Consider the following 24,397-nt stretch of genomic DNA (forward strand, 5'->3'; position numbering starts at 1 on the left):
GATGATTGATTAATACAAAAAGAAATACCGAAAGGGACGCCAGTCTTTGGGGCCAATATCTCTAGGCACGGAACTCCTCGGGCCAGTGCAAATCTATTGTGATCTGTGAATTGTTTTGAAGTGGTTATTTGGTGCTGTTGCGATTGATTTTTGACTTGGAGTGTCCAAGTCTGTTACAGTGGTATCAGAGCACGGCCGATTTCTCTTCTACGAGAAATCCGATCCCCGAATTTTTTTTTTCTGCGGCACCTATGGCTTCAGGCAATGATCAGTCGACTCCCTCTGCATCTGGAGATGGGGGGAGGGATCACAACGAAGATTCCGGCAGAGAGTATGGCCCGCCTTGGCCTACTTAGGCGGAGTGGCGAGAGATGGAGCGTCGTCAATTGATCGGCGATGCAACAAAGATGATGCTCAATTTTGCCAAGGACCCGAAGATGGCAAAATATATGAACCAGACCTCTTTGGAAGAGGTACAGATGGAGTGGGAAAGAACCACAACACCACTCCCAAAACCCGCTCTCAAGAAACCTTCTTCCTCCAAGAAAATATACGGAGAAGGAACTGGAGAATGTGGTTGATGCACGGATTGCTCAGCTTTTTGACGCGCAAAAGAAAGCCAAAAAGCACGGCAAAAAGCAGAAGAAAAGCACTGACTTTCCAGGTTATTGGGTCGTCAGTCGACATTTGACAAGGCAAAGAAATTGAAGAAGCGCGTCAAGTTTGAAGACCTACCCAGTTCTTCTTCTTCTTCTTCTTCTGACAGTTCTTCTAGCTCTTCAGACTCGAGCGAAGAAGACAGGAAAAGCAAAAAGCGAAGCAAGAACAACGCTTCGGAAAGGGCAAGAAAAAGGCAAGGAAGTCTAAGCCTCGCCCAGTGAGTGACACTTCTACAGACGACTCGTCTACAGACAGCTCAAATTCCGATGATGGAAAGTTTTATGCGAACAAGAAGAATTTTTACAAAGCCAACCAGTATGACTTTCTCGAAGATAAAAGCAAGAAAGTCCGAGAGTTTAAGGAAGGTGGCCACTCGATCAAGTTTGATACTTTTCAGGATACTCAGATGCTTCGAAGGCTTTGTCTTTTATACAGCAGTTTGACATCGCTTTCGCGGGAGGACGCTGTCAGAGCACTCCAAGATTCGGAGAGCTACCTCTTACCTCAAGGGGAATGCTCGTACTTGGTGGTCCACGCTTCTTTTAACAAGAGTGCGCCAGTTAAATGGCTAAAATTTAAGAAGCTTTTTATTTCTTCTTGGTTGACGCAAGAATATGAACGAGATGTACGAGCTGCTTGGAACCATCTTCGGATGACCAAGAAAGATACAATCAATGCTTATTGTGAAAGATTCTGGAGCTCTTTTCTACCCGCCTCTTCATTCAAGAAGATCTCATTCAGAGAACAGATTGAGCGGTTTACCTTGGGTCTACCTACAGAGATCCGAGATCATTGTTTGGAAGAGAAGTCAGCTTCTATTCAGGAGTTGATGAGTCATGCGAAGCGGGGCTTTGCCATTCACTCTGGCAGTTTGACCTACCCCACAGATAAGGCCATGACACAACGAGCCGAACAGACTTATGGGAATGAAAGTAGAAAGAAAAAGAGCAACCCAGAGAAAAATGATGCACGACCCAAGCTTACTTCTGAGGAGAGAGCTCGCTTCATCATAGAGGGGAAGTGCTTTGGATGCGGGGAACAGGGACATATCTCCGCGAAGTGTCCTAAAAAGGCACAGAAAGGACAGAATGATAAAGACGACGATAGGTCTGAGAGTTCGAGAGCAGCTGAGGAATGTGGCAGAAAAGGCAGATAGAAAAGCAGAACTGATACCACATGGCGTGGGACGTGCATCGAATCTAATGAATGAAAGTACAAACTTTGCCGCTTTTGGGGCAAAGTGAAGGATCGAGAAGCTCTTTTGAAGGAGCCAAGGCCAACTTCTTTTCACTTGGAATTGGCGGCTCGATTTGGAATAACGCCCGACAGACTGACGCCACATGCAGAGATAGTTCGACTGGCACCCGGATGGGATGTTGCCATTACACCGAGCATTGGCAAACTTTGTTTGCAATGACAGGGGTGTTCAGGGCACGCGAGTGACGTTGTACTCAGGATCCGTTGGTACCACAAGAACTACGCCGTGGTTGATACCGGGCCGAGAAAGCGACTTTGAAAAATAAAGGGCTTAGAGATTGTACTTGATGAACTTCAGTTTGTTACTCATTCTTTTGGGAGAGAACTGAAGTTAGAGGGATCCTCGTGCTTTAGCAGGATTGACTTGAAGAGTGGATATCATCAGATCAGGATAGCGCCAGGAGATGTCTACAAGACAGCTTTTCGGACGACTTTTGGGTTATTTGAGTTTTTGGTGATGCCTTTTGGCTTAACCAATGCTCCTGCGACATTTAACCGGATGATGGATTGGATTTTTCGAGAGTACAGGCTATTTGTTGGCACTTTCTCTGACGACATCATTGTTTTCTCCAAGAGTGAGGCAGAACACAGAGATCATCTGCTTCAAGTCTTTCAGGCATTACGAGATCACACGTTAGTGATTAATGCAAAGAAAAGTGAATTTTTCCTACCAGAGATACACTTTTTGGGACACATTGTGTCAGCAGCAGCAAGAGTGCAAATGCACCCGGCCAAGATAGAGACTATCCGTGATTGGACCGATTTGAGGAATGTCCATGAAGTTAGAAGCTTCTTGGGACTGCGTTCGTACTACAGGCGGTTCAAACTTCATACGAAAGTTTGCAGAGGTTGCTTCCCCTTTGTATATCTTGACACAGAAAGGAGTACCTTTTTCGTGGGGACCCATAGAGGTGACTGCCTTTCAGACATTGAAAGAGAAATTGACTACGGGACCTATTTTGACTTTGCCGGACTTGTAGAAGTCATTCGAAGTATATTGTGATGCTTGTGGTCGTAGTCTGGGTGTGGTCTTGATGCAAGAAGGCCATGTCATAGCTTACGAGAGCCGTTTGTTCTCTAGGCCGGAGATGACAACACAGATCTATGAGAAAAAGCTTTTGGCGGTTATCCACGCTCTTACTCAGTGGCGGCATTACCTACTCGGAGCGGATTTTACTGTCTTTACAGACCATCAGAGTTTGCGCTACTTCTTGTCACAAAAGCAGCTTTCGGAAAAGCAGATGCGGTGGGCGAACATCTTGTCATAGTTCCACTTCCAGATTGTCCATGTGCAGGGACAGAAGAATGTGGGGGCAGATGCTTTGTCTTGGAAACCGTTGGTTTTGGCTATTTCCGCGATACATCATGGGAGCTCCGAGGATATGGTCGATCAGTATGCCACAGATACAGATTTTGCAGATATTTTCACATGGATACGGGATGGGGAGACAATAGCTGGATACTCCCTTCGAGAAGGCTACTTGATGAAAAAGACTATGTTGTGCGTTACACAGCCATTGAGGGAAAAGCTTATGACTGAATGCCACTATCCACCTTTTACGGGTCACCTCGGCATTGCTACCACCATGAAGGGGGTAGAGAAATACTTCTTTGGGCCGAGACTCAAAAAGGATGTGGAAGAGTTTGTGCGCAGTTGCTTGGTATGCCAGAAGGTCAAGTTTGACAGGCATAAGGCACAGGGATTGTTACAGCCTTTACCCGTACCCACCCACCCCTGGGAAAGTATTGCAATGGATTTCATTTTTGATCTCCCAAGAACACAGAATGATCACGATGATTTTCCGATTACATGGCACGTCTCAGACGATTGTCTCCGACAGAGACCTTAGATTTATGAGTTTGTTTTGGAAGGCAATTTTGGAGAACATTGGCATGCGGTTGCAGTTCTCGTCATCATTCCACTTGCAGACTGACGGGCAATGTGAGATTGCCAATATTCTAGATTTATCGAAGTCTTGTATCTCGGATCAGAAGACTCAATGGGAAAAGAACTTACCTTTGGTGGAATTTGCCTACAATAACATGATACACTCTTCGACGGGGAAGACGCCATGTGAGATTGTTGAAAGTGCTGCGAAGGTTCCACCCTTCCTGAGCACGAAAAGATAAGATCTTTGAAGCGGATGAATATACGCGAGATCTGGATACAGCTTTTGCCAAAGTTCGTAAGACTTTGCAGGAGTCTCAAGAACGACAAAAAAAGGCAGCGGATCGCCATCGTCGCGACTTAAAATGAAGGAGGATGATTGGGTGCTCTTACGTTTTGAGAAGGCACGCCTACGAAAGAAAAAGGGAAAGGAGAGGCTTTTTCCAAAGCTTAGTATGCAATACTACGGACCTTTCCAGATAACTGAAAAGATAAATGATGTCTCCTTCCGATTGAAACTGCCAGATACTTGGAGGATTCACAATGCATTGCATGTGAGTCTCCTATTAAGGGTGATGTGCCTGATGATGGGGAGCCTGATGAGCAACCCGAAGTGAAAGAAAACGAGGAGATCCTTGTTCCTGAACAGATTTTGGCACATAATGATACGACGAAAGGTAAAGTCCGAAGGCGGTTCTTGGTTTAGTTCAAGAACTTTCCTGCATTTGATGCGAAGTGGATGGAGGAGGACCTAGCAGATACTCTTCGGATTGTGAAACTTTACCTCGATGTTTTGGTTTAGCATAGTCTACTCCAAAGGGATCCTAGAAACTCACCCTGGCCGAAGATCTGGTGCAGTGGGATGCACAAGAGGGGAGTTACTCCGCTCCTTTGTCAACAGATGCCTCGATTTTGATACTAAAGTCACTGATGTCTCTTTGAGCTTCAGGGATACTGAGAGTGACAGTATTTTGCTAGATGACTTTATGAAATGGAATTCTTGATAATGATACTGATTTGTTCTTCACTTCTTTTGAGTGCAGGAACTGATAGACGAAATGACTGCAGCATTTTGGTCTGATTGATCTCGAATAGACATGGTTGCAATAGGGGTTAGTCAATCGGACATCGATGAGGTCCCGATTGGACCTAGAGTTGATTGCTAGCTACATTGCCGATAAATCATGGTCTAAGATCCGAATGAATGTTGAATGTCATGTGATGTCGTGTGATGTGACTGTCGATTTTGTACATGTGCTAGATGTGTGTTCCTAGTACGTAGGTACTAACAGTCAATGTCTGCTAAGACGGTTTATGGCTTTTGTCAGTTTTGCAGGCGTAATCGCGGTCGATTACAATGCTTTCAAGAGGGGGGTATGTCACAAAGTGATGACGTGGCGGATAGCAGAAACCCTAAAATTCTTGCAAACCCTAATTTCTGCCAGAAACCCTAATTTTTGAAAATTGCGGAGGCTGAAAAAAAAAGAAGGAAAATGATGAGCGACGCAAATTTCGCCTTTTCTCTACTTAATGAGAAAGAGAGAGAATGCTTTTGCTTTCAAGTTTTGACTCTCTGTGAGAGAGAGAGAGAGAGCAATTGCTTTTGATTTGAAGCTTTTGGGGCTCTGCTTTTGGGCATCCCTTGTAACCTTTAAATTAGTGGTGAGGGCCTCACTTCTCAGGGCATCTGGACGCAGAGTCTGAGAGTGAACCCCGAGCCACTCTCTTGTACTTTGATGATTGATTAATACAAAAAGAAATTCCGAAAGGGGCGCCAGTCTTTGGGGCCAATATCTCTAGGCACGGAACTCCGCCAGGCCAGTGCAAATCTATTGTGATCTGTGAATTGTTTTGAAGTGGTTATTTGGTGCTGTCGCGATTGATTTTTGACTTGGAGTGTCCAAGTCTGTTACATCGGCCGATATCTACAAGTTGGCTTTATTCTTCATGGCTTTGATACGTCAGCAATTTGTGAAATCTCCCCTTCTTGAAAGAGAGTAATCGTCCGCGATTACAGCGTATCTGCAAAACAACTCAAGTTAGCTCAAAAATTTTCGAGGGTCATTACCAGGGACATTCCGAGGGACAATCAATTTGCTCTTTTTGTTAAGGAGTTAGCTTCTCCTTTCGTCCAGATCGGAACTCTTGATATTCCGGCGTAGTAAAATGTAAGGTGCAACGGAATGAATGTTGTATTTTCTCAAGATTAGTGATCTTTATTGCTCAAGGTTCCTTTTAGTTCTTAGGGAAAGAGAGAGCTTTTCGTCTTATGGAGATAGCTATGATCACGAACAAAGTGAGTGGATTGTGCGTGAAAGTGAATGAGACTGAGAGAAGGAGAGAGAAGAGATACGACACCCGAGAGGTTGTAAAACCCTCCTCCGAAGGCCCCACTCGTTGGCGAGAGTGGTCTACTTTGATTGCACAATGGTGTACAATGCTAATGCAATGGACTGATGCAATGGACTATGCCGATGACGATGACGGTGATGACGACGACGACTTGATGGTTGAAATCTGAGATCTTCTAATCGCTGAATTTCGGGACTGTTTCGGTGGCTGAAAATGATTGTTTTGGCTGCGTTTTTATGGCTGAAAATGGGGGAACATCTACAACCGTCTTGGGGGGAATCTGCTACTGTGCATAAGGCTGAAAATGGTGTGGTTTGATGCAGTTTAGGGCTGGAAACAAAAACGCTGGCTGATCTTATCTCTTGCCAAAAATGCGAGGCAGATCTGGGTCAGAGAACCAAAAACGCTGGGCCTTGGGCTGAAATCGCTGAGCTTTTGCAAGGGTTATCTAGTGTTAGTAGAGCCTGCTGCTGCTGCTGGTAAGGTGAAAACCCCAAGCACTGGGGGATGATGGCTATAGCTACTGAAGATGAAAACGCCAGGGCTGCTGAGTTGATGCAAAAACGCCACGGGGAGAAGATGCAAAAACGCCAGGGATGGTCTGAGGGGGTATTGCTGAGAAGTTGCCTGTTGAGCGGGAAGCTCCTGCTGCCTCTTCTGCCAATAACTGCTAACTTGGGTTTGCTTATATATTAACTTAGCAAAATTGACCTACCTACTTTTGTTGGAAAGTCACTTAAAAATAATAAGTGAAAATAACCAAAAATAGGAAAATAGGCTAAATGCACTGGAAAATTCCCCTAACTGATGCTAATGGATTCTGATGGGAATTCCGATGATCATGCTGTGTGCAACCGGAGGATATCCATCTATGCTAAGTGACTGGGCATGCACGGTCTACGAATAGACTCACAAAAGTGCCAGATCACTGCTAATCTAGACTTGACTAAACTGACTGAACCCTACTGTGGTGTAGCTTGACCACGGACACATAGGGTTGGGATGTGTCACGTGACATCCCCTCCTTTTCAAAGTGAGGTACTGGTACCGAACTGTATGGCGTCGAGCGATAGCGCCAACAGCATCCGGAATCTTGGAAGGGACTCTTCGCCGGCCCACTCTGCCGTGTGGGTCGTGTGGTACTTGAACTTCATAAAGGTCTGCAACGCTTGCTTCTTTGGGCCGCGCCGAAAGCGACTCAAAGTCTTCTGTGGCTCCGTCGATGCTTCAACTGCGTCTAGAGTCCTGCTCTCTCGTCTTCAAGAATCTCCATGGTTGAAAATTCTTGAAACCATCTCCAACACAAAACCATGAACATACCCATTCCATGTAAAGTGAAGGAAAAAAATATTGTCTTCGCTAAAGACGGTGTATGCAATGTAGATGAACATAGAGACGGAGTGACAACCCGTTCATCAAACACATGCAAACAATGCGATCGAATCTTTTCTGTTTGATTGAAATCAATCAACTGTGGCAAATCACAATGGAAATACCCATGCTTGGTGCTCATACAATCATATGCTCGTTCGGAAACTGTGTCATGCCAAGGAAGAGACATGGAATGCGACTTCCTTACATACAAACGTTTCAGCTTTTCATGCACAATCCGCATACATTCGTGCTCATCTATGAGAGAAACGTGCTCAACATACAATATGTCATGCCTAGGAAAAGGAATCACATAACGATGCTGACTAAAATACAGGAAACCTTCACGAATGAAACACTCGAACAATGCGTGTGTATCAATCATGCGAACACATAATACTTCCTGTGACGGTTCTTTGGACCAAGGCTCGAGAGCCAAGATCGGTTCTTCATGAAGGGGTTCTTGGGACCGAGGCTCAAGAGCCAAGATCGATCCTTCGTGATTGATCGAATCTGCAACGAGTTTAGCTTTGCTACAAAAAGCATCCACTAACACTTCATCTTGGTGAGCAATCACATCTTCTTCATGCAATTCATCATGCTTGTCTTCTTCATCCAAATCATCATGCAAATCATTATCATTCAAATCATCATGCTTCTCATAATCATGCAAATCCTGTGTGTCATGCCGTGGAGAAAAAGAGATTGAGAGAATCTCCTTATCCCGAATCCTTTCAACCTTGTCCTGCATAGTAGCAATGAGAGATGGAGAAGGAGCAATGTCCTCTCCATGAAAGACAATAGGAGAATCACTGTCGGATTGATAGTTATAGTGTTAGCCTTAAATTTCATGAGAGCGTCATTATCACGAAACCATCGAATACCCAAAATCATATCACATCCTGAGAGAGGAGAGACAACAAATCTTCTAGTGAAGGCAGTCTGTTGAATTGTAAACAACACATCAAGGCATTCCTCGGTGATGAGAGCGTCCATACTAGGACGAAAGCTAGAGACCTCGATAGGAGATCTCGGACTAACTTCGAGGCGGGCTCTCTCAACAAGAGATGAACTGATCACATCATGCATACTACCTGGGTCAAACAATATGACAAAACAGTGCCCCGACGTACAACCATAACATTTAATGAGTGAATCATCAATGGGAGGGTCCTGAGAAACTGTGGGCACAATCGTGTTATCATTCATTGCATTGACAGATGTAGTGGGTGCTGTGGGTTCTTTAGATTCATTCGATTCAAGTTTAGGACATGTTCTTTTTATGTGACCCTTAATGTGACAATGAAAACAACAAGCTTCCTTAGAATACGTGCTTTGTTCTTCCGAAGTGGTGTAACCTCCTACAATTCCTTGTGCTACCTTTTCATCTGGAGGAAGCTTAGGTTTAGCAGTTGTGTTAGCCTTACCCTTAGATTCATTGGAAGAATTCTTTGATGAGATACTGTTGGTAGATTGGTTAGAAGAGTTATCATTCTTACCATTCTTACAGTTCTTACCCTTCTGAGGGTTCTGACAATCCAACATGCGTAATTGGGTACCTAGCTGCAAAACACGATTCGAAAAAGACATAACCGGCATACCATTTTGCTTGAGAGCGCGCCAATCGTCCTTCAATCGTGCAAGGTACTGAGGTGGCATAAACCGCGCCTTGAGCTTGTCTTGGAAATTAGCCCAACTAAAAGAGAGGGGCGTGAAATCGTCGGCTGTCTCTAGGTGTGCGGCTAGCTGTGCCTCTTGCCATGTGGTACCAATTAATGGCATCACCGGCAAGGTAGATAGCTGCTGTCAAAACTTTGCTATTGCTTGTCTTCTTAGTTGTCGCAAAATAAACATTAAATTGATGCAACCAAGAATGAATAATTGTAGCATATATCTTACCGTCATACTTACTGAAAATCAACTTTTCTGTCAGTGGATGGTTGGAATCCGCGTCGTGGCTTGCGCCTCCTGATGAACTTCCACAATCTTTGGGTGGTTCGGTCTTCGAGGCTAGAACTTGGGCAATCAATTCTTGAGTGCGTAGCTCTCGTCGAGCTTCACACTCGGCCTCCAAAGCCAATCTACGAGCTTCACGCTCGGTCTCCAAAGCCAATCTATGAGCGGCACGATCGGCTTCCAATGCTGTGTTTCGTGCTGCCGCTTCTTCCTTCCTTAATTCTTTTCGTTCTTTTCTTGCGTCGCGCTCGCGTTCTAAAGCAAGGCGCTTGTCTTACTCTCTATCCATCATGGCCATCATCTGCTTCATCATTGCCTCCATAGGGTCTGGCGTAGATGGCGATGGGGGAGGGTTGGAAAAATCTCCTGGTGCGGAGAATCCTTCGTTGCCTCTCTCATGCTCATCACCTGAATGCGAAGTATCCATGCCGCTTCGGGTGACGACCATGCACTATGATCTTGGAGTCTTAAGCTCGCGAGGAACTTGGGTTCTGGAGGGTCTTGATGTTCTTGAGGTCCTTGATTCGTGAGAATCTTGGGTTCTTGAGGTTCTGGAGGTTCTTGAGTGAAAAGAGACACAAGGGGAGGCTGGACAAGCCCTTCTTTCTTGGGATTCCTGTCTTTCTTCAACAAAACATGATTAGGAATCGCCACGCCCAAAGTAAACTTGGGTTCGTTCGATCGCAACAAGCAAAAAAATTCTTGTGGTTCTTTCCTTGAGTAATGCAGAACACTTCCAAAGCTCTGATACCAATGTAAGCTGCAGCGGAATGAATGTTGTATTTTCTCAAGATTAGTGATCTTTATTGCTCAAGGCTCCTTTTAGTTCTTAGGGAAAGAGAGAGCTTTCCGTCTTATGGAGATAGCTATGATCACGAACAAAGTGAGTGGATTGTGCGTGCAAGTGAATGAGACTGAGAGAAGGAGAGAGAAGAGATACGACACCCGAGAGGTTGTAAAACCCTCCTCCGAAGGCCCCACTCTTGTCGGCGAGAGTGGTCTACTTTGATTGCACAAAGGTGTACAATGCGAATGCAATGGACTGATGCAATGGGACTATGCCGATGACGACGACGGTGATGACGACGACGACTTGATGGTTGAAATCTGAGATCTTCTAATCGCTGAATTTCGGGACCGTTTCGGTGGTTGAAAATGACTGTTTTGGCTGCGTTTTTATGGCTGAAAATGGGGAACATCTGCAACCGTCTTGGGGGGAATCTGCTACTGTGCATAAGGCTGAAAATGCTGTGGTTTGATGCAGTTTAGGGCTGGAAACAAAAACGCTGGCTGATCTTATCTCTTGCCAAAAACGCCAGGCAGATCTGGGTTAGAGAACCAAAAAGGCTGGGCCTTGGGCTGAAATCGCTGAGCTTTTGCAAGGGTTATCTAGTGTTAGTAGAGCTTGCTGTTGCTGCTGGTAAAGGGGAAAACGCCAAGCACTGGGGGATGATGGCGATAACTACTGAAGATGAAAACGCCAGGGTTGCTAAGTTGATGCAAAAACTCCAAGGGGAGAAGATGCAAAAACGCCAGGGATGGTCTGAGGGGGTAGTGCTGAGAAGTTGCCTGTTGAGTGGGAAGCTCCTGCTTCCTCTTCTGCCAATAATTGCTAACTTGGGTTTGCTTATATATTAACTTAGCAAAATTGCCCTACCTACTTTTGTTGGAAAGTCACTTAAAAATAATAAGTGAAAATAACCAAAAATAGGAAAATAGGCTAAATGCACTGGAAAATTCCCCTAACTGATGCTAATGGATACTGATGGGAATTCCGATGATCATGCTGTGTGCAACCGGAGGATATGCATCTATGCTAAGTGACTGGGCATGCACGGTCTACGAATAGACTCACAAAAGTGCCAGATCACTGCTAATCTAGACTTGACTAAACTGACTGAACCCTACTGTGGTGTAGCTTGGCCACGAACACATAGGGTTGGGATGTGTTACGTGACATAAAATTAGCCATCACACCCAGACTGTTCTGATCTTCCACGGGTGTCTTGATGCACTAAAATTACATACCCAATCAATCTCATCCAATTAGGAATATTCAGTAGTTAGCACATCACAATGCAACACAAATGCTTACATATGCATGTTACAAGACATAGAAACATAAAGTCGTCGATGAACACTCCCCCCACAAATAACCATCCAAGTCCGGGCCATAAGCTGTTCAACGACTCCCTCATCACGATTTACTCCTCCCGTAAATAACTTAAAAAGGTCTGGGCCATGAGATATAGAGGCCTTTTACAACCAAACGCCCCCCAGACTGCAGCCTGCGTTGTTTGGAGGTGCTGAGAGTAACCACTACTCAGACTTCTTAATACTCCCCCCGTAAATAACCACAAGGGTTCGGGCCATGAGTAACAATACTTATCAATCATTCAATACTCCCCCCGCAAATAACCACAAGGGTCCGGGCCATGAGTATGAACAAGCATTCTCAAACATCATTTCTTACTACTCCCCCCGGAAGTAAAGTCACCAGTCATTGAGACCAGTATTAACACCAGAGTCAAACAATTCAAATCGGCACCAAGACAGGTTCAAAACAGATACCATCCATTTCAAACAAATTCCAAACAGGATCACCAAACAAGTTCTCAAATAGATTTCAAACTTAAAAAGCAATCTCGACATCAGTCGAGCTCGAAAAGTCGACTGACTTTCCATCCTGAAACGTGCACCAAAAATTAGGGTTAGGTTCATTCCATAAGGTCGTAGCCGAGCACGACATGGTCCATCAGCTCTTGGACAAACAGTGTTTCTTTCGTGGCGATGGTAGTCTCAAGATAGCAATCGCACTGGATCTCCAAGGTCATTTGCTCGTGAAGAGACATCTATTGAGAAATGTCGAGAAATTTCAAGTTATTATCTGCTAGGGTTTCCATGGCAAGCATTTCAGAATAACCCACTTTACCAAAAGTTGCACACCGAAGGAAGTTGTCAGAAACCATATAACTTCGGGCAAAAATTTTCTTGAAGGCTTGCCAAGTACTTGGAGTATGCTGCTTGGTAGCTATCAACATCTGAATGGCACTGCCTCTGAGAAAAATAGTGACTCGAAACAAATCTTAGGTCCTTCTTTGCAGGTGATGTTTTTGGCTTATGCCTTGCAAGACATGAGCGGTGAAGACGGGAGTGCGTCCTATGCGCGATGAAGTGAGGGTGGGAGCAGCTAATAAGTCCGGGGTCGGAGGACGAAGCTAAAATTTCCAATAAGCTTTGCCCAAAAAAACACTTTCCTAAAATTTCGGGATTTCCGTAAAAATCCGCCGCGAATTGTGAAACGTCCGTACAGGTGCCACGTCATCGTATTTTGATGTGCAAAGTCTTTTGAGTGTGTTCTGCTTTATTTTTAATGTTTTTATGTCACTTGGGGCCCCATCGGATGGGGTCCCCATAAGTTGGTAGGACTTCTTCTTCTGTTATGTAAGGTGCAGCGGAATGAATGTTGTATTTTCTCAAGATTAGTGATCTTTATTGCTCAAGGTTCCTTTTCGTTCTTAGGGAAGGAGAGAGCCTTCCGAGTTATGGAGAGTGCTATGATCACGAACAAAGTGAGTGGATATTGTGCGTGCATGTGAATGAGACTGAGAGAAGGAGAGAGAAGAGATACGACACCCGAGAGGTTGTAAAACCCTCCTCCGAAGGCCCCACTCTCCTCGGCGAGAGTGGTCTAACTTTGATTGCAAAAAGGTGTACAATGCGTATGCAATGGACTGATGCAATTGGACTATGCCGATGACGACGACGACTTGATGGCTGAAATCTGTGATCTTCTACTCGCTGAATTCGGGGTTGTCTTGGTGGTTGAAAATGATTGTTTTACTGCTGTCCTTATGGCTGAAAATGAACGGCTTTGCCGGGGTTCATGCTGAAGATGAAAACGCTGAACTGTTGTACTGCTGAAAACGCTGATATTGCAGGTCTATCAATGCTGAAAAAACACTGGAATGGCAGTGCTTTCCATGCTAGAAAAACGCTGAAATGGCAGAATTCTCCTAGCGTTAGTGGCTGGCTGAAACTGCGTTTTCATATGGCTGAAATCTCTAGAAAGGGCTGGGGCTGGCGTTAGTAAAAACGCTAAGGGTTGAGGTGTGTGGGTCGCGGGAAAACGCCAGTAAACTGGGTTGTGATGGGGATGGCTTGCTGTGGAAGAAAAACGCCAAAGTCTGGAAGAGAATGGCGATGGTAATCTGCTGGGGTGCTGAAGGGGGGGGGGGGGGGGTACTGCTGAGACGTTGCCTGTTGAGCGGGAAGCTCCTGCTGCCTCCTCTGCCAGAAAGTGCCAACTTGGGTTTGCTTATATATTAACTTAGCAAAATTGCCCTACCTACTTTTGTTGGGAAGTCACTTAAAAATAATAAGTGAAAATAACCAAAAATAGGGAAAATAGGCTAAATGCATTGGAAAATTCCCTTGACTGAATCTGATGGATTCAGAAGGGAATACTGATGATCATGCTGTATGCAACCGGAGGGTATGCATCTATTGCTAAGTGATTGGGCATTCACGGTCTACGAATAGACACACAAAAGTGCTAGATCACTGCTAATTTAAACTGACTTGACTGACGGGAACCCTGCTATGGTGTAGCTTGTCCACGGACACATAGGGTCGGGATGTGTTACGTGACATCCCCTCCTTTGCAAAGTGAGGTACTGGTACCAAACTGTATGGCGTCGAGGGAGATCGCCAATAGCATCCGGAATCTTGGAAGGGACTCTTCGTTGGCTCACTCTGATGTGTGGGTCGTGCGGTACTTGAACTTCATAAAGGTCTGCAACGCTTGCTTCTTTGGGCTGTGCCGAAAGCGACACAAAGTCTTCTGTGGATCCTTCCTTGCTTCAACTTCGTCTAGAGACCTGCTTCTTTCGTCTTCAAGAATCTCCATGGCTGAAGATTCCTGAAACCATCTCCAACACAAAACCATGAACATACCCATTCCATGTAAAGGAAGGAAAAAAATCTTGTCTTCTCTAAAGACTGGTTATGCAATGTAGATGAACAAATAGATGGAGTGACAACCCGTTCATCAAACACATGCAAACAATGCGCTCGAATCTTTCTCTTAAGATCTAGAGCAATCAACTGTGGCAATTCACAATGGAAATGCCCATGCTTGGTGCTCATACTATCATGTGCTCTTTCTACAACTGTGTCATGCCAAGGAAGAGACATGGAATGCGACTTCCTGACATACATACTTTTCAGCTTTTCATGAAAAATCCGCATACATTCGTGCTCATCCATGAGAGAAAGGTGCTCAACATGCAATATGTCATGCCTAGGAAAAGGGATCACATAATGATGTTGACTAAAATATAGGAAACCGTCACGAATGAAACACTCGAACAATGCGTTCGTATCAATCATGTGAACACATAATACTTCCTGTAAGGGCTCTCTGGACCAAGGCTGGAGAGCCAAGATCGCTTCTTCGGGATCTATCGAATCTTCTTGTGGGGGATCTGTGGACCTCGACTCGAAAGCCAAGATCGATTCTTGGTGATTGATCGAATCTACAACGAGGTTATCTTCACTAGAAAAAGCACCAACTAACACATCATCCTTGTGAACAATCACATCTTCTTCATGCAACTCATCAGGCTTGTGAGAAATCACATCTTGATCATGCAAATCATCATGCTTGTCATTGTCATTCAAACCATCATGTAAATCATTATCATTCAAATCATCATGCTTCTCATAATCATGCAAATCCTGTGTGTCATGCTGTGGAGAAAAAGAGACTAAGAGAGGCTCCTTATCCCGAATCCTTTCAACCTTGTCCCGCATATTAGCAATGAGAGATGGAGAAGGAGTAATGTCCTCTCCATGAATGACAAAAGGAGAATCACTGTCGGTATTGAGAGTTATAGTGTTAGCCGAAAATTTCATGAGCATTATTATCACGAAACCATCGAATGCCCAAAATCATATCACTATCCTGAGAGAGGAGAAACAACAAATCTTCTAGTGAAGGTAGTCTATTGAATTGCAAACAACACATCAAGGCACTCCTCCGTGATGAGAGCGTCCATACGAGGACGAAAGCCAGAGACCTCGATAGGAGATCTCGGACTAACTTCGAGGCGGGCTCTCTCGACAAGAGATGAACTGATCACATCATGCATACTACCTGGGTCAAACAATATGACAAAACAGTGCCCCGACGTACAACCATAACATTTAATGAGTGAATCATCAATGGGAGGGTCCTGAGAAACTATGGGCACAATCGTGTTATTGCATTGACAGAGGAAGTGGGTGCTGTGGGTTCTTTAGATTCATTTGATTCAAGCTTAGGACATGTTCGTTTTATGTGACCCTTAATGTGACAATGAAAACAACGACCTTCCTTAGAATAAGTGCTTTGTTCTTCTGACGTGATGTATCCTCCTACAATTACTTGTGCTACCTTTTCATATGGAGTAAGCTTAGGTTTAGCAATTGTGTTAGCCTTACCCTTAGATTCATTGGAAGAATTCTTTGATGAGAGACTGTTGGAAGATTGGTTAGAAGAGTTACCATTCTTACCATTCTTACCGTTCTGAGGGTTCTGAGAAATCTGCGAGGTACTTGTGGAAGTCTTGTTCTCCTTAGGCTTTCCCTTGTTGTGCTTCATCTCCTGTGCGAGAGCAATCGCTACCGCTTTGTTGAGATCGATTGGATCGAGTACCTCGACATCGTACTTGATATACTTGTCCAATCCAAAGAGAAAAGCCTCTTTGCGCTCATCATCCGACATGCGTAGTTGGGTACCTAGCTGCAAAACACGATTAGAAAAAGACATAACCGGCATACCATTTTGCTTGAGAGCGCGCCAATCGTCCTCCAATCGTGCGAGGTACTGAGGTGGCATAAACTGCGCCTTGAGTTTGTCTTGGAAATCAGCCCAATCGAAGGAAAGGGGCGTGAATCCGTCGGTTGCCTCTAGGTGCGCGGCTAGGTGTGCCTCTTGCCATGCGTGGTACCAATTGATGACATCACCGGCAAGGTACATAGCTGTCGTCAAAACTTTGCTATTTCCTGTCTTCTTAGTTGTCGCAAAATAAGCATTAAATCGATGCAACCAAGAATGAATAACTATAGCATCCATCTTACCGTCATACTTACTGAAAGTCAACTTCTCTGTGACTGGATGGTTGGAATCCGCATCGTGGCTTGCGCCACTTGATGAACTCCCACGATCTTTGGGTGGTTCGGTCTTCGAGGCTAGCACGTGGGAAATAAATTCTTGAGTGCGTAGCTGCCTTTGAGCTTCACGCTCGGCGTCCCTTTCTGCTTTTCGTTCCTTTCGTTCATCGCTCTCGCGTTCGAAAGCAAGGCCATTGGTTTCTTGTTGTGCCAGCGCAACGCAATTCGCTTCCAAAGTGATGTGAGTCGCTTTTTGTTGTGCCAGCATCATGTCCATCATTGACTTGACCATCATCTCCATAGGAGTTAGAACAACTCGTGGTGTAGATGGCGAAGGGGCAGGGTCGAAAAAGTCTCCTGATGGGGAAAAATCTTCGCCGCCTCTCTCATGCTCATCACCTGTATGCGAAGTATCCATTCTGCTTCGGGTGACGACCATGCACTATGATCTTTGGTTCTTAAGTTCACGAGGAACTTGGGTTCTTGAGGGTCTTGGTTCTTGGGTTCTTGAGGTGTTCTTTTGCTTGCAAATCGCGTTGGAGAAGGATCTTCTCTTCACCCGAGTTCTACTCCTTTTTGCGGGCGCACCCCTTGGCTGCCTTGCACTCACACCAAGGTTGCATTTTCCCACCTCATGTTGATTGGCCAGTTGCTAAGTGCACGGTCCGCTCTCAATGAGTGAAAAGAGACACAAGGGGAGGCTGGACAAGCCCTTCTTTCTTGGGATTCTTGTCACTCTTCAACAAAACACGATTAGGAATCGCCACGCCCAAGTAAACTTGGGTTCGTGTGATTGCAACTTCTTGTGGTTCTTTCCTTGACTAATGCAGAACACTTCCAAAGCTCTGATACCAATGTAAGGTGCAACGGAATGAATGTTGTATTTTCTAAAGATTAGTGATCTTTATTGCTCAAGGTTCCTTTTAGTTCTTAGGGAAGGAGAGAACCTTCCGACTTATGGAGAGTGCTATGATCACGAACAAAGTGAGTGGATATTGTGCGTGCAAGTGAATGAGACTGAGAGGAGGAGAGAGAAGAGATACGACACCCGAGAGGTTGTAAAACCCTCCTCCGAAGGCCCCACTCTCGTCGGCGAGAGTGGTCTAACTTTGATTGCACAAAGGTGTACAATGCGTATGCAATGGACTGATGCAATTGGACTATGCCGATGATGATGACGATGACTTGATGGCTGAAATCTGTGATCTTCTAATCGCTGAATTCGGGGTTGTCTTGGTGGCTGAAAATGACTGTTTTACTGCTGTCCTTATGGCTGAAAATGAACGGCTTTGCCGGAGTTCATGTAGAAGATGAAAACGCTGAACTGTTGTATTGTTGAAAACGCGGATATTGCAGGTCTATCAATGCTGAAAAAACGCTGGAATGGTAGTGCTTTCCATGCTAGAAAAACGCTGAAATGGCAGAATTCTCCTAGCGTTAGTGGCTTGCTGAAACTGCATTTTCATATGGCTGAAATCTGCAAGTTGGCTTTATTCTTCAGGGCTTTGACACATCAATAGTGTGTGACAGTTGACATGGTGATGCATAGTCAAGTGGTTCCTGATGAGGATGCATATATGTTAGGTAAAGGCGGTGTACTTCACCGTGCTTTGCCCGTGTCCGTCGGCCAGTGTCCGGCCGCAGACATTTATCTCCTTATTCTTTATATATACAAAGAATAAAGAGCTCACTTATTCTCACATTTTGCTCATACAGTGAGATTTGAGAGCTCCACCCACATTTTGTTTACTCCTTCTCACTCTCCGCACACGCACCGCATTCGCGCACTCACAAGGAGATTTGGAGAGAGACAATCCCAGAGACAGATTACTGATTTTTTCACACCTGACACTTGACAGACTGAGGAGCAGCCACCATTGCAGGAGTCTCACAACATCGAAGGAGACTTTAACCGAGGATTCGAGCCATCTTATCTCGACATCGAGAGTATAGATGAGGATGGATTCATCACTCATTATATCACCCTCTTGTATTGGGCACCCATTGTATCAGTGGTCACACATACCCTAGACAGTTCCAGCCAGTAGTACTTCTAGATTCATTTTAGTATCTCTTTTTTGTACCTAGACACGGTATCAGATTCACCAGTTTGTAACGGATTGGTCTCATAGGTCATTTTGGCCTTTTTAAGACGTTAATATATCATTTCATTTCATTTCTGTCTCTCTCTTCTTTCCACTGCTCCTCTTGCTCTCTCTTTTACTCCTGCTAAAAAAATTGTCTAATCCTATCTGCTCCATAAATTGATACGTTTCTAATTTGATCTCTTGGACAAGTTGCACCAATTTGTCTATAGTTACAAATTTGTTTAATTTGTCCAATTTTTCCATTTCCCACAAATTTCGATGATAATGATGCTGATTGTTGAATTGTACAATCTGTGCAGCCTTCCCAATTTGCCGGTGATCGCTCCTAAAATTGGTCGAGGGATGTGCAACCCCTCTTGTGCAATTCCTTATTGTGTGTTTCTTAGGTGAAGGACGAACGACACGTTTCATCCCTAAACCTAAGAAACCCTGAAACGTAAAATACCTTGAAACATTACCGGTGAATTTGTCTTCTGTGCTATTGCTTTATTAATTAGGCTGCATGGAGTGAAAATGTGGTTAATAGTAGAGAAGGCTCACCTGAAGCCGGCTTGTATATGAGAGACTCTTTACAATTAGTATGTCCAATGGTGGGTTCAAATAGGATGCATAGTTATAACAGGTTGAGGTATAGACCAACTTTGCTCACGTCTCAGCTACCTGTAGTGCTTTTTTTATTTCTGATAGTAGCAATCTAAGGCAGTACACTTTGCCATCGACGAAAAAATTGTAAAGAAGATGTGGTTTCTGTCTCATAATCCCTGCAGGCTCCATCAGAAAAGAGACACTCCAGACTATGATTTTGTTTCTCTCAGGATGTGAAAAAAGTTGAAGAAGGAGATGGGAAGGGTTTAGCTCTGCTGGCATGTCCCATATGTTTCAAGCCTCTCCAACCAGATGGCCAAAAGAGCACCAAAAAGTATGTCATAGTCAGCATATTCACATGGTTTTTCTTGTGCCATTCTGCACGTTTGGTTCCTAATACATTTTTGAGTTCGTAAGGTTTCAATGTGACACTTGCAATAAAGTGTATGCCAGCAATGGCACGTATTTGGACCTGACCATCACAGCTGGCCTGAAGGATTATGAAGAAGTTATGCAACCTTCCACAGAGATGTTCAGGTAATATATTCTGTTTTGGCATTCTGTCTAATATTGTTTCAGGAGGAAATAGAAACTTGCTAGGAACCTGGGAAGCATAACTGTGGGCTCAACTGCATACACCTTCTAGCACAATATTAAGAATCAAGAACCTCCAAAAACGTTAACCAAGGCATGATAGAAGAGCATAACGGCAGAAAATCATCACTCCAATGTACTTTTTGGTGTCGCTAACTGGTCTTCATTGCATGCCTTACAGTAACATTAGAATTATAATTAATACTCACCTGTTGCACCTGGTACGCCTTGTAAATTAGAGATGGTTCAACTAAAGGAAGGATGATAATTTTTCAATTGCAACTGTATGTGTGAACTATCTGCCATACACTACACTTCAGATGTGCAACTTATGATGTCTGCCTCTATCCGTAGGAGGCTCGTTTGTACCACAGTGGGAAAATATGTGCCCTTGTTCATGTTACATTGAGCAAGATGGATTCTCAGAGTGTGCATTATAAACATGGTTTTAAATGCTGTAAAACCTTATATGTACTCACACCAGCTCTATTGCCTCACACAAGCTCATCTTTTGTTCATTAAAAAAGGTACTTTTGAGCTTTCTACAAAAGCTTTTTATACAGCATGCCATCAATTTTCTTGTAATAGGCTTTCTTTTTCTCATAGATGACAGGCATGTACACTGGGGCTATTTCACCATGTATCATCCGACAGGCCTTAGATTTTAATTCTTAGCAATTTTGTTTAATGTGCTCTGATTGGCCAGAAATCCAGCTATCTCCTTTATTTATGAGCGAGGTTATCGGCAGGCGTTTGGAATTTTTGGCTATCCTGGGGCTGATGAGGAGGTAATCTTTATAGCATAAAGTATTTGAGATAAGACACATTTATTGAAATGCTACTGATTAGTAAGTATTATTATTTCTAATGGTTTTAATCAGCTGCAACATTACAGTAGTTTATTCTAGTAGTTGCAACCCTGACCTTGTGCTCTATCTTTGTTCAACGCTTTGTGCTGGTGCAACCTGTGACCTATCTCTGTCGTGCCTCTTGCTTTTTGCATCACCTCTTACAGCTTTCCACAGGTTGCATGCTGCTGCTTCACCCTTCAAGCTAACAGTTGTTTCTTCTCTCTACACCATCCCAAGCTTTGTTTTCCCCTGGCATTAACCCATTGGTTGCCCCTTTTTTTAGAGTCAGGTTAGCAGGTTGACCTTGGTAAGGCGTTTCTTTTTTTCTAAGAAAAAGATCCTTCTATTAGTTAATGAAACTGCCCAAAGGGCTACAAACTTCCCTGACAAGAGGGGGCTACATCAGCATGAGGGGAGACTCTCCCAATGAAAAAATGAGAGATGTACAATGATGGCTAAATCAGGAGATGAAAGGAGGAAACAACCACACAGGTGGCCGGTAGTGCCGTCTAGGAGCCCATGGACCATGGTGAAGAAAGGCTCTGGACGCCAAAGTCGTAGGAATGCTCGCGGTGCTCCCGCATATGGTCGGAGCTGCCCTGAAGCTTGAACTATCCTCAGCTCCAGCCATATATCTCTTACAGTCTCCACCAATGGAATGGGGTCGGCCTTGAAGATGCGGAAGCAGGTTTTCCAAATGAACCAAAGAGTCAGGCTCCAGATGAGCTCCCAACAGAGCTCTCATTGCTCCACTCATGAGGTGTAAGCTCTGTGGCAGGTTGGTGGAGTGTAGGCCGGCTCTCCTGTTTCACAATTATCCTGCTAGCTGAAGACAGCTAAAACGAAGTGATGGGCCTGTGAGGTTGGATCAGGCAGGAGCGCTCCCAAAAGTCTGTTAGGAACTCAGATGTGAGGCCCTCCTCCTGCCAATGACCTGCTGCAGCAGGGCCGGCTCATCCAAAACTCGCTATATCATCTTCAAATCTTCCTCTTCCGCTTGCATAGGTACATCTTCTTCAATTATATCAGCACTTGTACTTACTCCTTCCAATTTGTCAAGCCTCTTCTGTCTATTATGTTGATTGCTTTAATCACTTCCTTCTAGTTTGACTTCAAGCCCAACTCACCTTCCTGATCCTCAAGAAGATCTACCAAGCTCTTTGGTATAGTCTGATCTGCAATCTGTACAAATAACTCCACTTTCTCCAAGTTCAATGCTTTTGCTCGGTTGTAGACAGTTGATTAAATTTTCTTTCGAACACCCTCAACAATTCCAGTGCGGACTGTTATGCTGCTGTACCCATTTCATTGAACTTCTCTTTGTTACACATTCCGTGTCTTCGATAAAATACTCTTTCTTGAGAGCTTTCTTAAGTTCTGTCCATGTGTAGTCCAAATCTCTTAAATCCGTGTCTGCAATTGCGGCGCCACCACTAGAGCAAAATGCTCAACTATGGCTCCTTCATCCTGTTGAGCGCGTGGCGGTGTGTGCAAGTGAAAGAGCACGCGAGGAAGTTCAGTGTGTGTGCAGAGAGGGGTGGCGAAAGCCAGCAGGAGAGGAAGCGCTAGCAGAACGATGAGGGAGAGAGAGAGAGCTCACGTTTTTGGGAAAAACTCAATAAGTGTGTTTTGGGTTTTCCCACTTTTATTATAAGTGACCTTTAAAAAATGTGTCCAGGTTCAATATGAACCTGGACAAAGTATAAAAATGTACAAAAAAGGGGTTATTTAGGCCTTTAACCCAACAACCTCCCACTTAAAGGCATAAAGGACGCCTTTAAGTTAACCAACTCCCACCAACTGTATGCAATGCTCATGTTGAGCCTTAGCAAGACTCTTGGTGAGAACATCTGCAGGGTTATCCTGTGAGTGAAATTTAGTCAAGGTGACTAGACCATCCTCCAATACCTGTTGTATGAAGTGGTATCGCACATCAATGTGCTTTGTCCGTGCATGAAACATGGCATTCTTGGCCAAATAGATAGCACTCTGGCTATCACATCCCAAGACAGGAGTACTAGCAAGCATACCAAGCTCTTTGACAAGTATGCCCAACCATATGGCCTCTTTAGAAGCCTCAGTGGTTGAAATATATTCAGCCTCAGTAGTACTCAATGCCACAATTTTTTGCAGTCGTGAACACCAAGAGACAGCACCACCAGCAATAGCAAACACATAGCCACTAGTGGACTTCCTGGTATCCAAGTCACTTGCCATATCTGCATCACAATAGCCCTGCAACTTCAGGTCACTTTTGCCATAACATATACACCTAGATTGTGTACCTGACAAGTATCTCAGAATGCATTTCACAGCTTCCCAATGTGCTTTGCCGGGATTGGACATGTATCTACTAACAACTCCCACCGCATGGGCAATGTCAGGACGAGTGGCAACCATAGCATACATAAGAGAACCACAAGCTGATGCATAAGGGATTCCCTTTATAGCATTCATTGCCACGTCATCCTTTGGGCAATCGGCTTTGCTAAGTTTTGTGTGTGGAGGTAAAGGTACTCCAAGTGACTTAGCTTCAGCCATGTTAAACCTGTCAAGTACTTTAGCAATGTACTTTTCTTGAGATAAGAAGAGCAATTTCAGCTTTCTATCTCTCTTGATTCTCATGCCCAAGATGTGCTCAGCATCACCTAAATCCTTCATTGCAAAAGCTGAATTCAGCTACGTTTAAGAGCATCAATGGTAGACTTATGCTTCCCAGCAATCAACTTATCATCTACATATAGCACAAGGATTATAGGACTTTCATCATTATCCTTCTTTGTATACAAACAATGGTCTGAATGGCTGCGTTTAAAGCCTTGAGACAGCATAAAAGTATCAAACTTTTTGTACCACTGATGTGATGACTGCCTCAAATCATACAGTGCCCTTCTTAGTTTGCATACAAGTTCCTTTCTATCAGAAACTACAAAACCCTCAGGTTGCTTCATGTAGATATCTTCATCAATGTCACCATGAAGAAAAGCCGTTTTTACATCCATTTGATTCAATTCTAAGTCAAGCACTGCAGCGAGAGCAAAAAGGACACGCAATGTCATAAGCTTTACAACAGGAGAAAAGATCTCTTGAAAGTCAATCCCCTCTTTTTGTGCATACCCTTTGGCAACTAACCTTGCTTTAAACTTGGGCTTTCCATCAACACATTTGACCTTGTAAACCCATTTGTTAGGAAGAGCCTTTCTTCCTTTAGGCAATGGCACAAGATCCCAAGTATTGTTTGCATGCAAAGATTTGATTTCCTCTTGCATCGCAAGCTCCCACTTACTGCTTAACTCACATGATTTTGCCTCTTTATATGTAAGAGGCTCACCCTCATCTGTCAACATAACATGATGCAAAGAGGGGTCAAAGCGCTGTATCAACCTTCTGACACGAGTAGACCTGCGTACCCAATGATCTACATTCTCAGGCACAGGTTCTATATCAAGAGGCAACTCATTTTCAGCATTCTCATGCTGCTGAATATCGTTTTCAGCCATGACAGGTGGCTGTCCATCCTCATTTGGAGGGGGATATTTGAGTGTATCTTGGTTACTAATTTGCTTTCCTTCTGTAGGGTGTACCATGCCGTCGCTGTCAACCTGAAAAGAGAGAGAGTC

General features: G+C 44.2%; 1 protein-coding gene across 1 annotated transcript in view; it reads left to right on the forward strand.

Moving 5' to 3' along the window:
* Positions 1–24,397, forward strand: part of LOC147436515 (putative methyltransferase At2g41040, chloroplastic) — a 73,042-nt gene that overhangs the window by 19,058 nt on the left and 29,587 nt on the right. The window contains exons 2-4 of the mRNA XM_086489390.1: positions 19,563–19,666; positions 19,750–19,869; positions 20,633–20,714. Of these exons, the coding sequence (XP_086345516.1) occupies positions 19,563–19,666; positions 19,750–19,869; positions 20,633–20,714 (306 nt within the window). The remainder of the gene's footprint in view (positions 1–19,562; positions 19,667–19,749; positions 19,870–20,632; positions 20,715–24,397) is intronic.

This window comes from Adiantum capillus-veneris, chromosome 18 (assembly GCF_014529385.1).
Source record: "Adiantum capillus-veneris isolate H3 chromosome 18, ASM1452938v2, whole genome shotgun sequence".
Taxonomy (NCBI): domain Eukaryota; kingdom Viridiplantae; phylum Streptophyta; class Polypodiopsida; order Polypodiales; family Pteridaceae; genus Adiantum; species Adiantum capillus-veneris.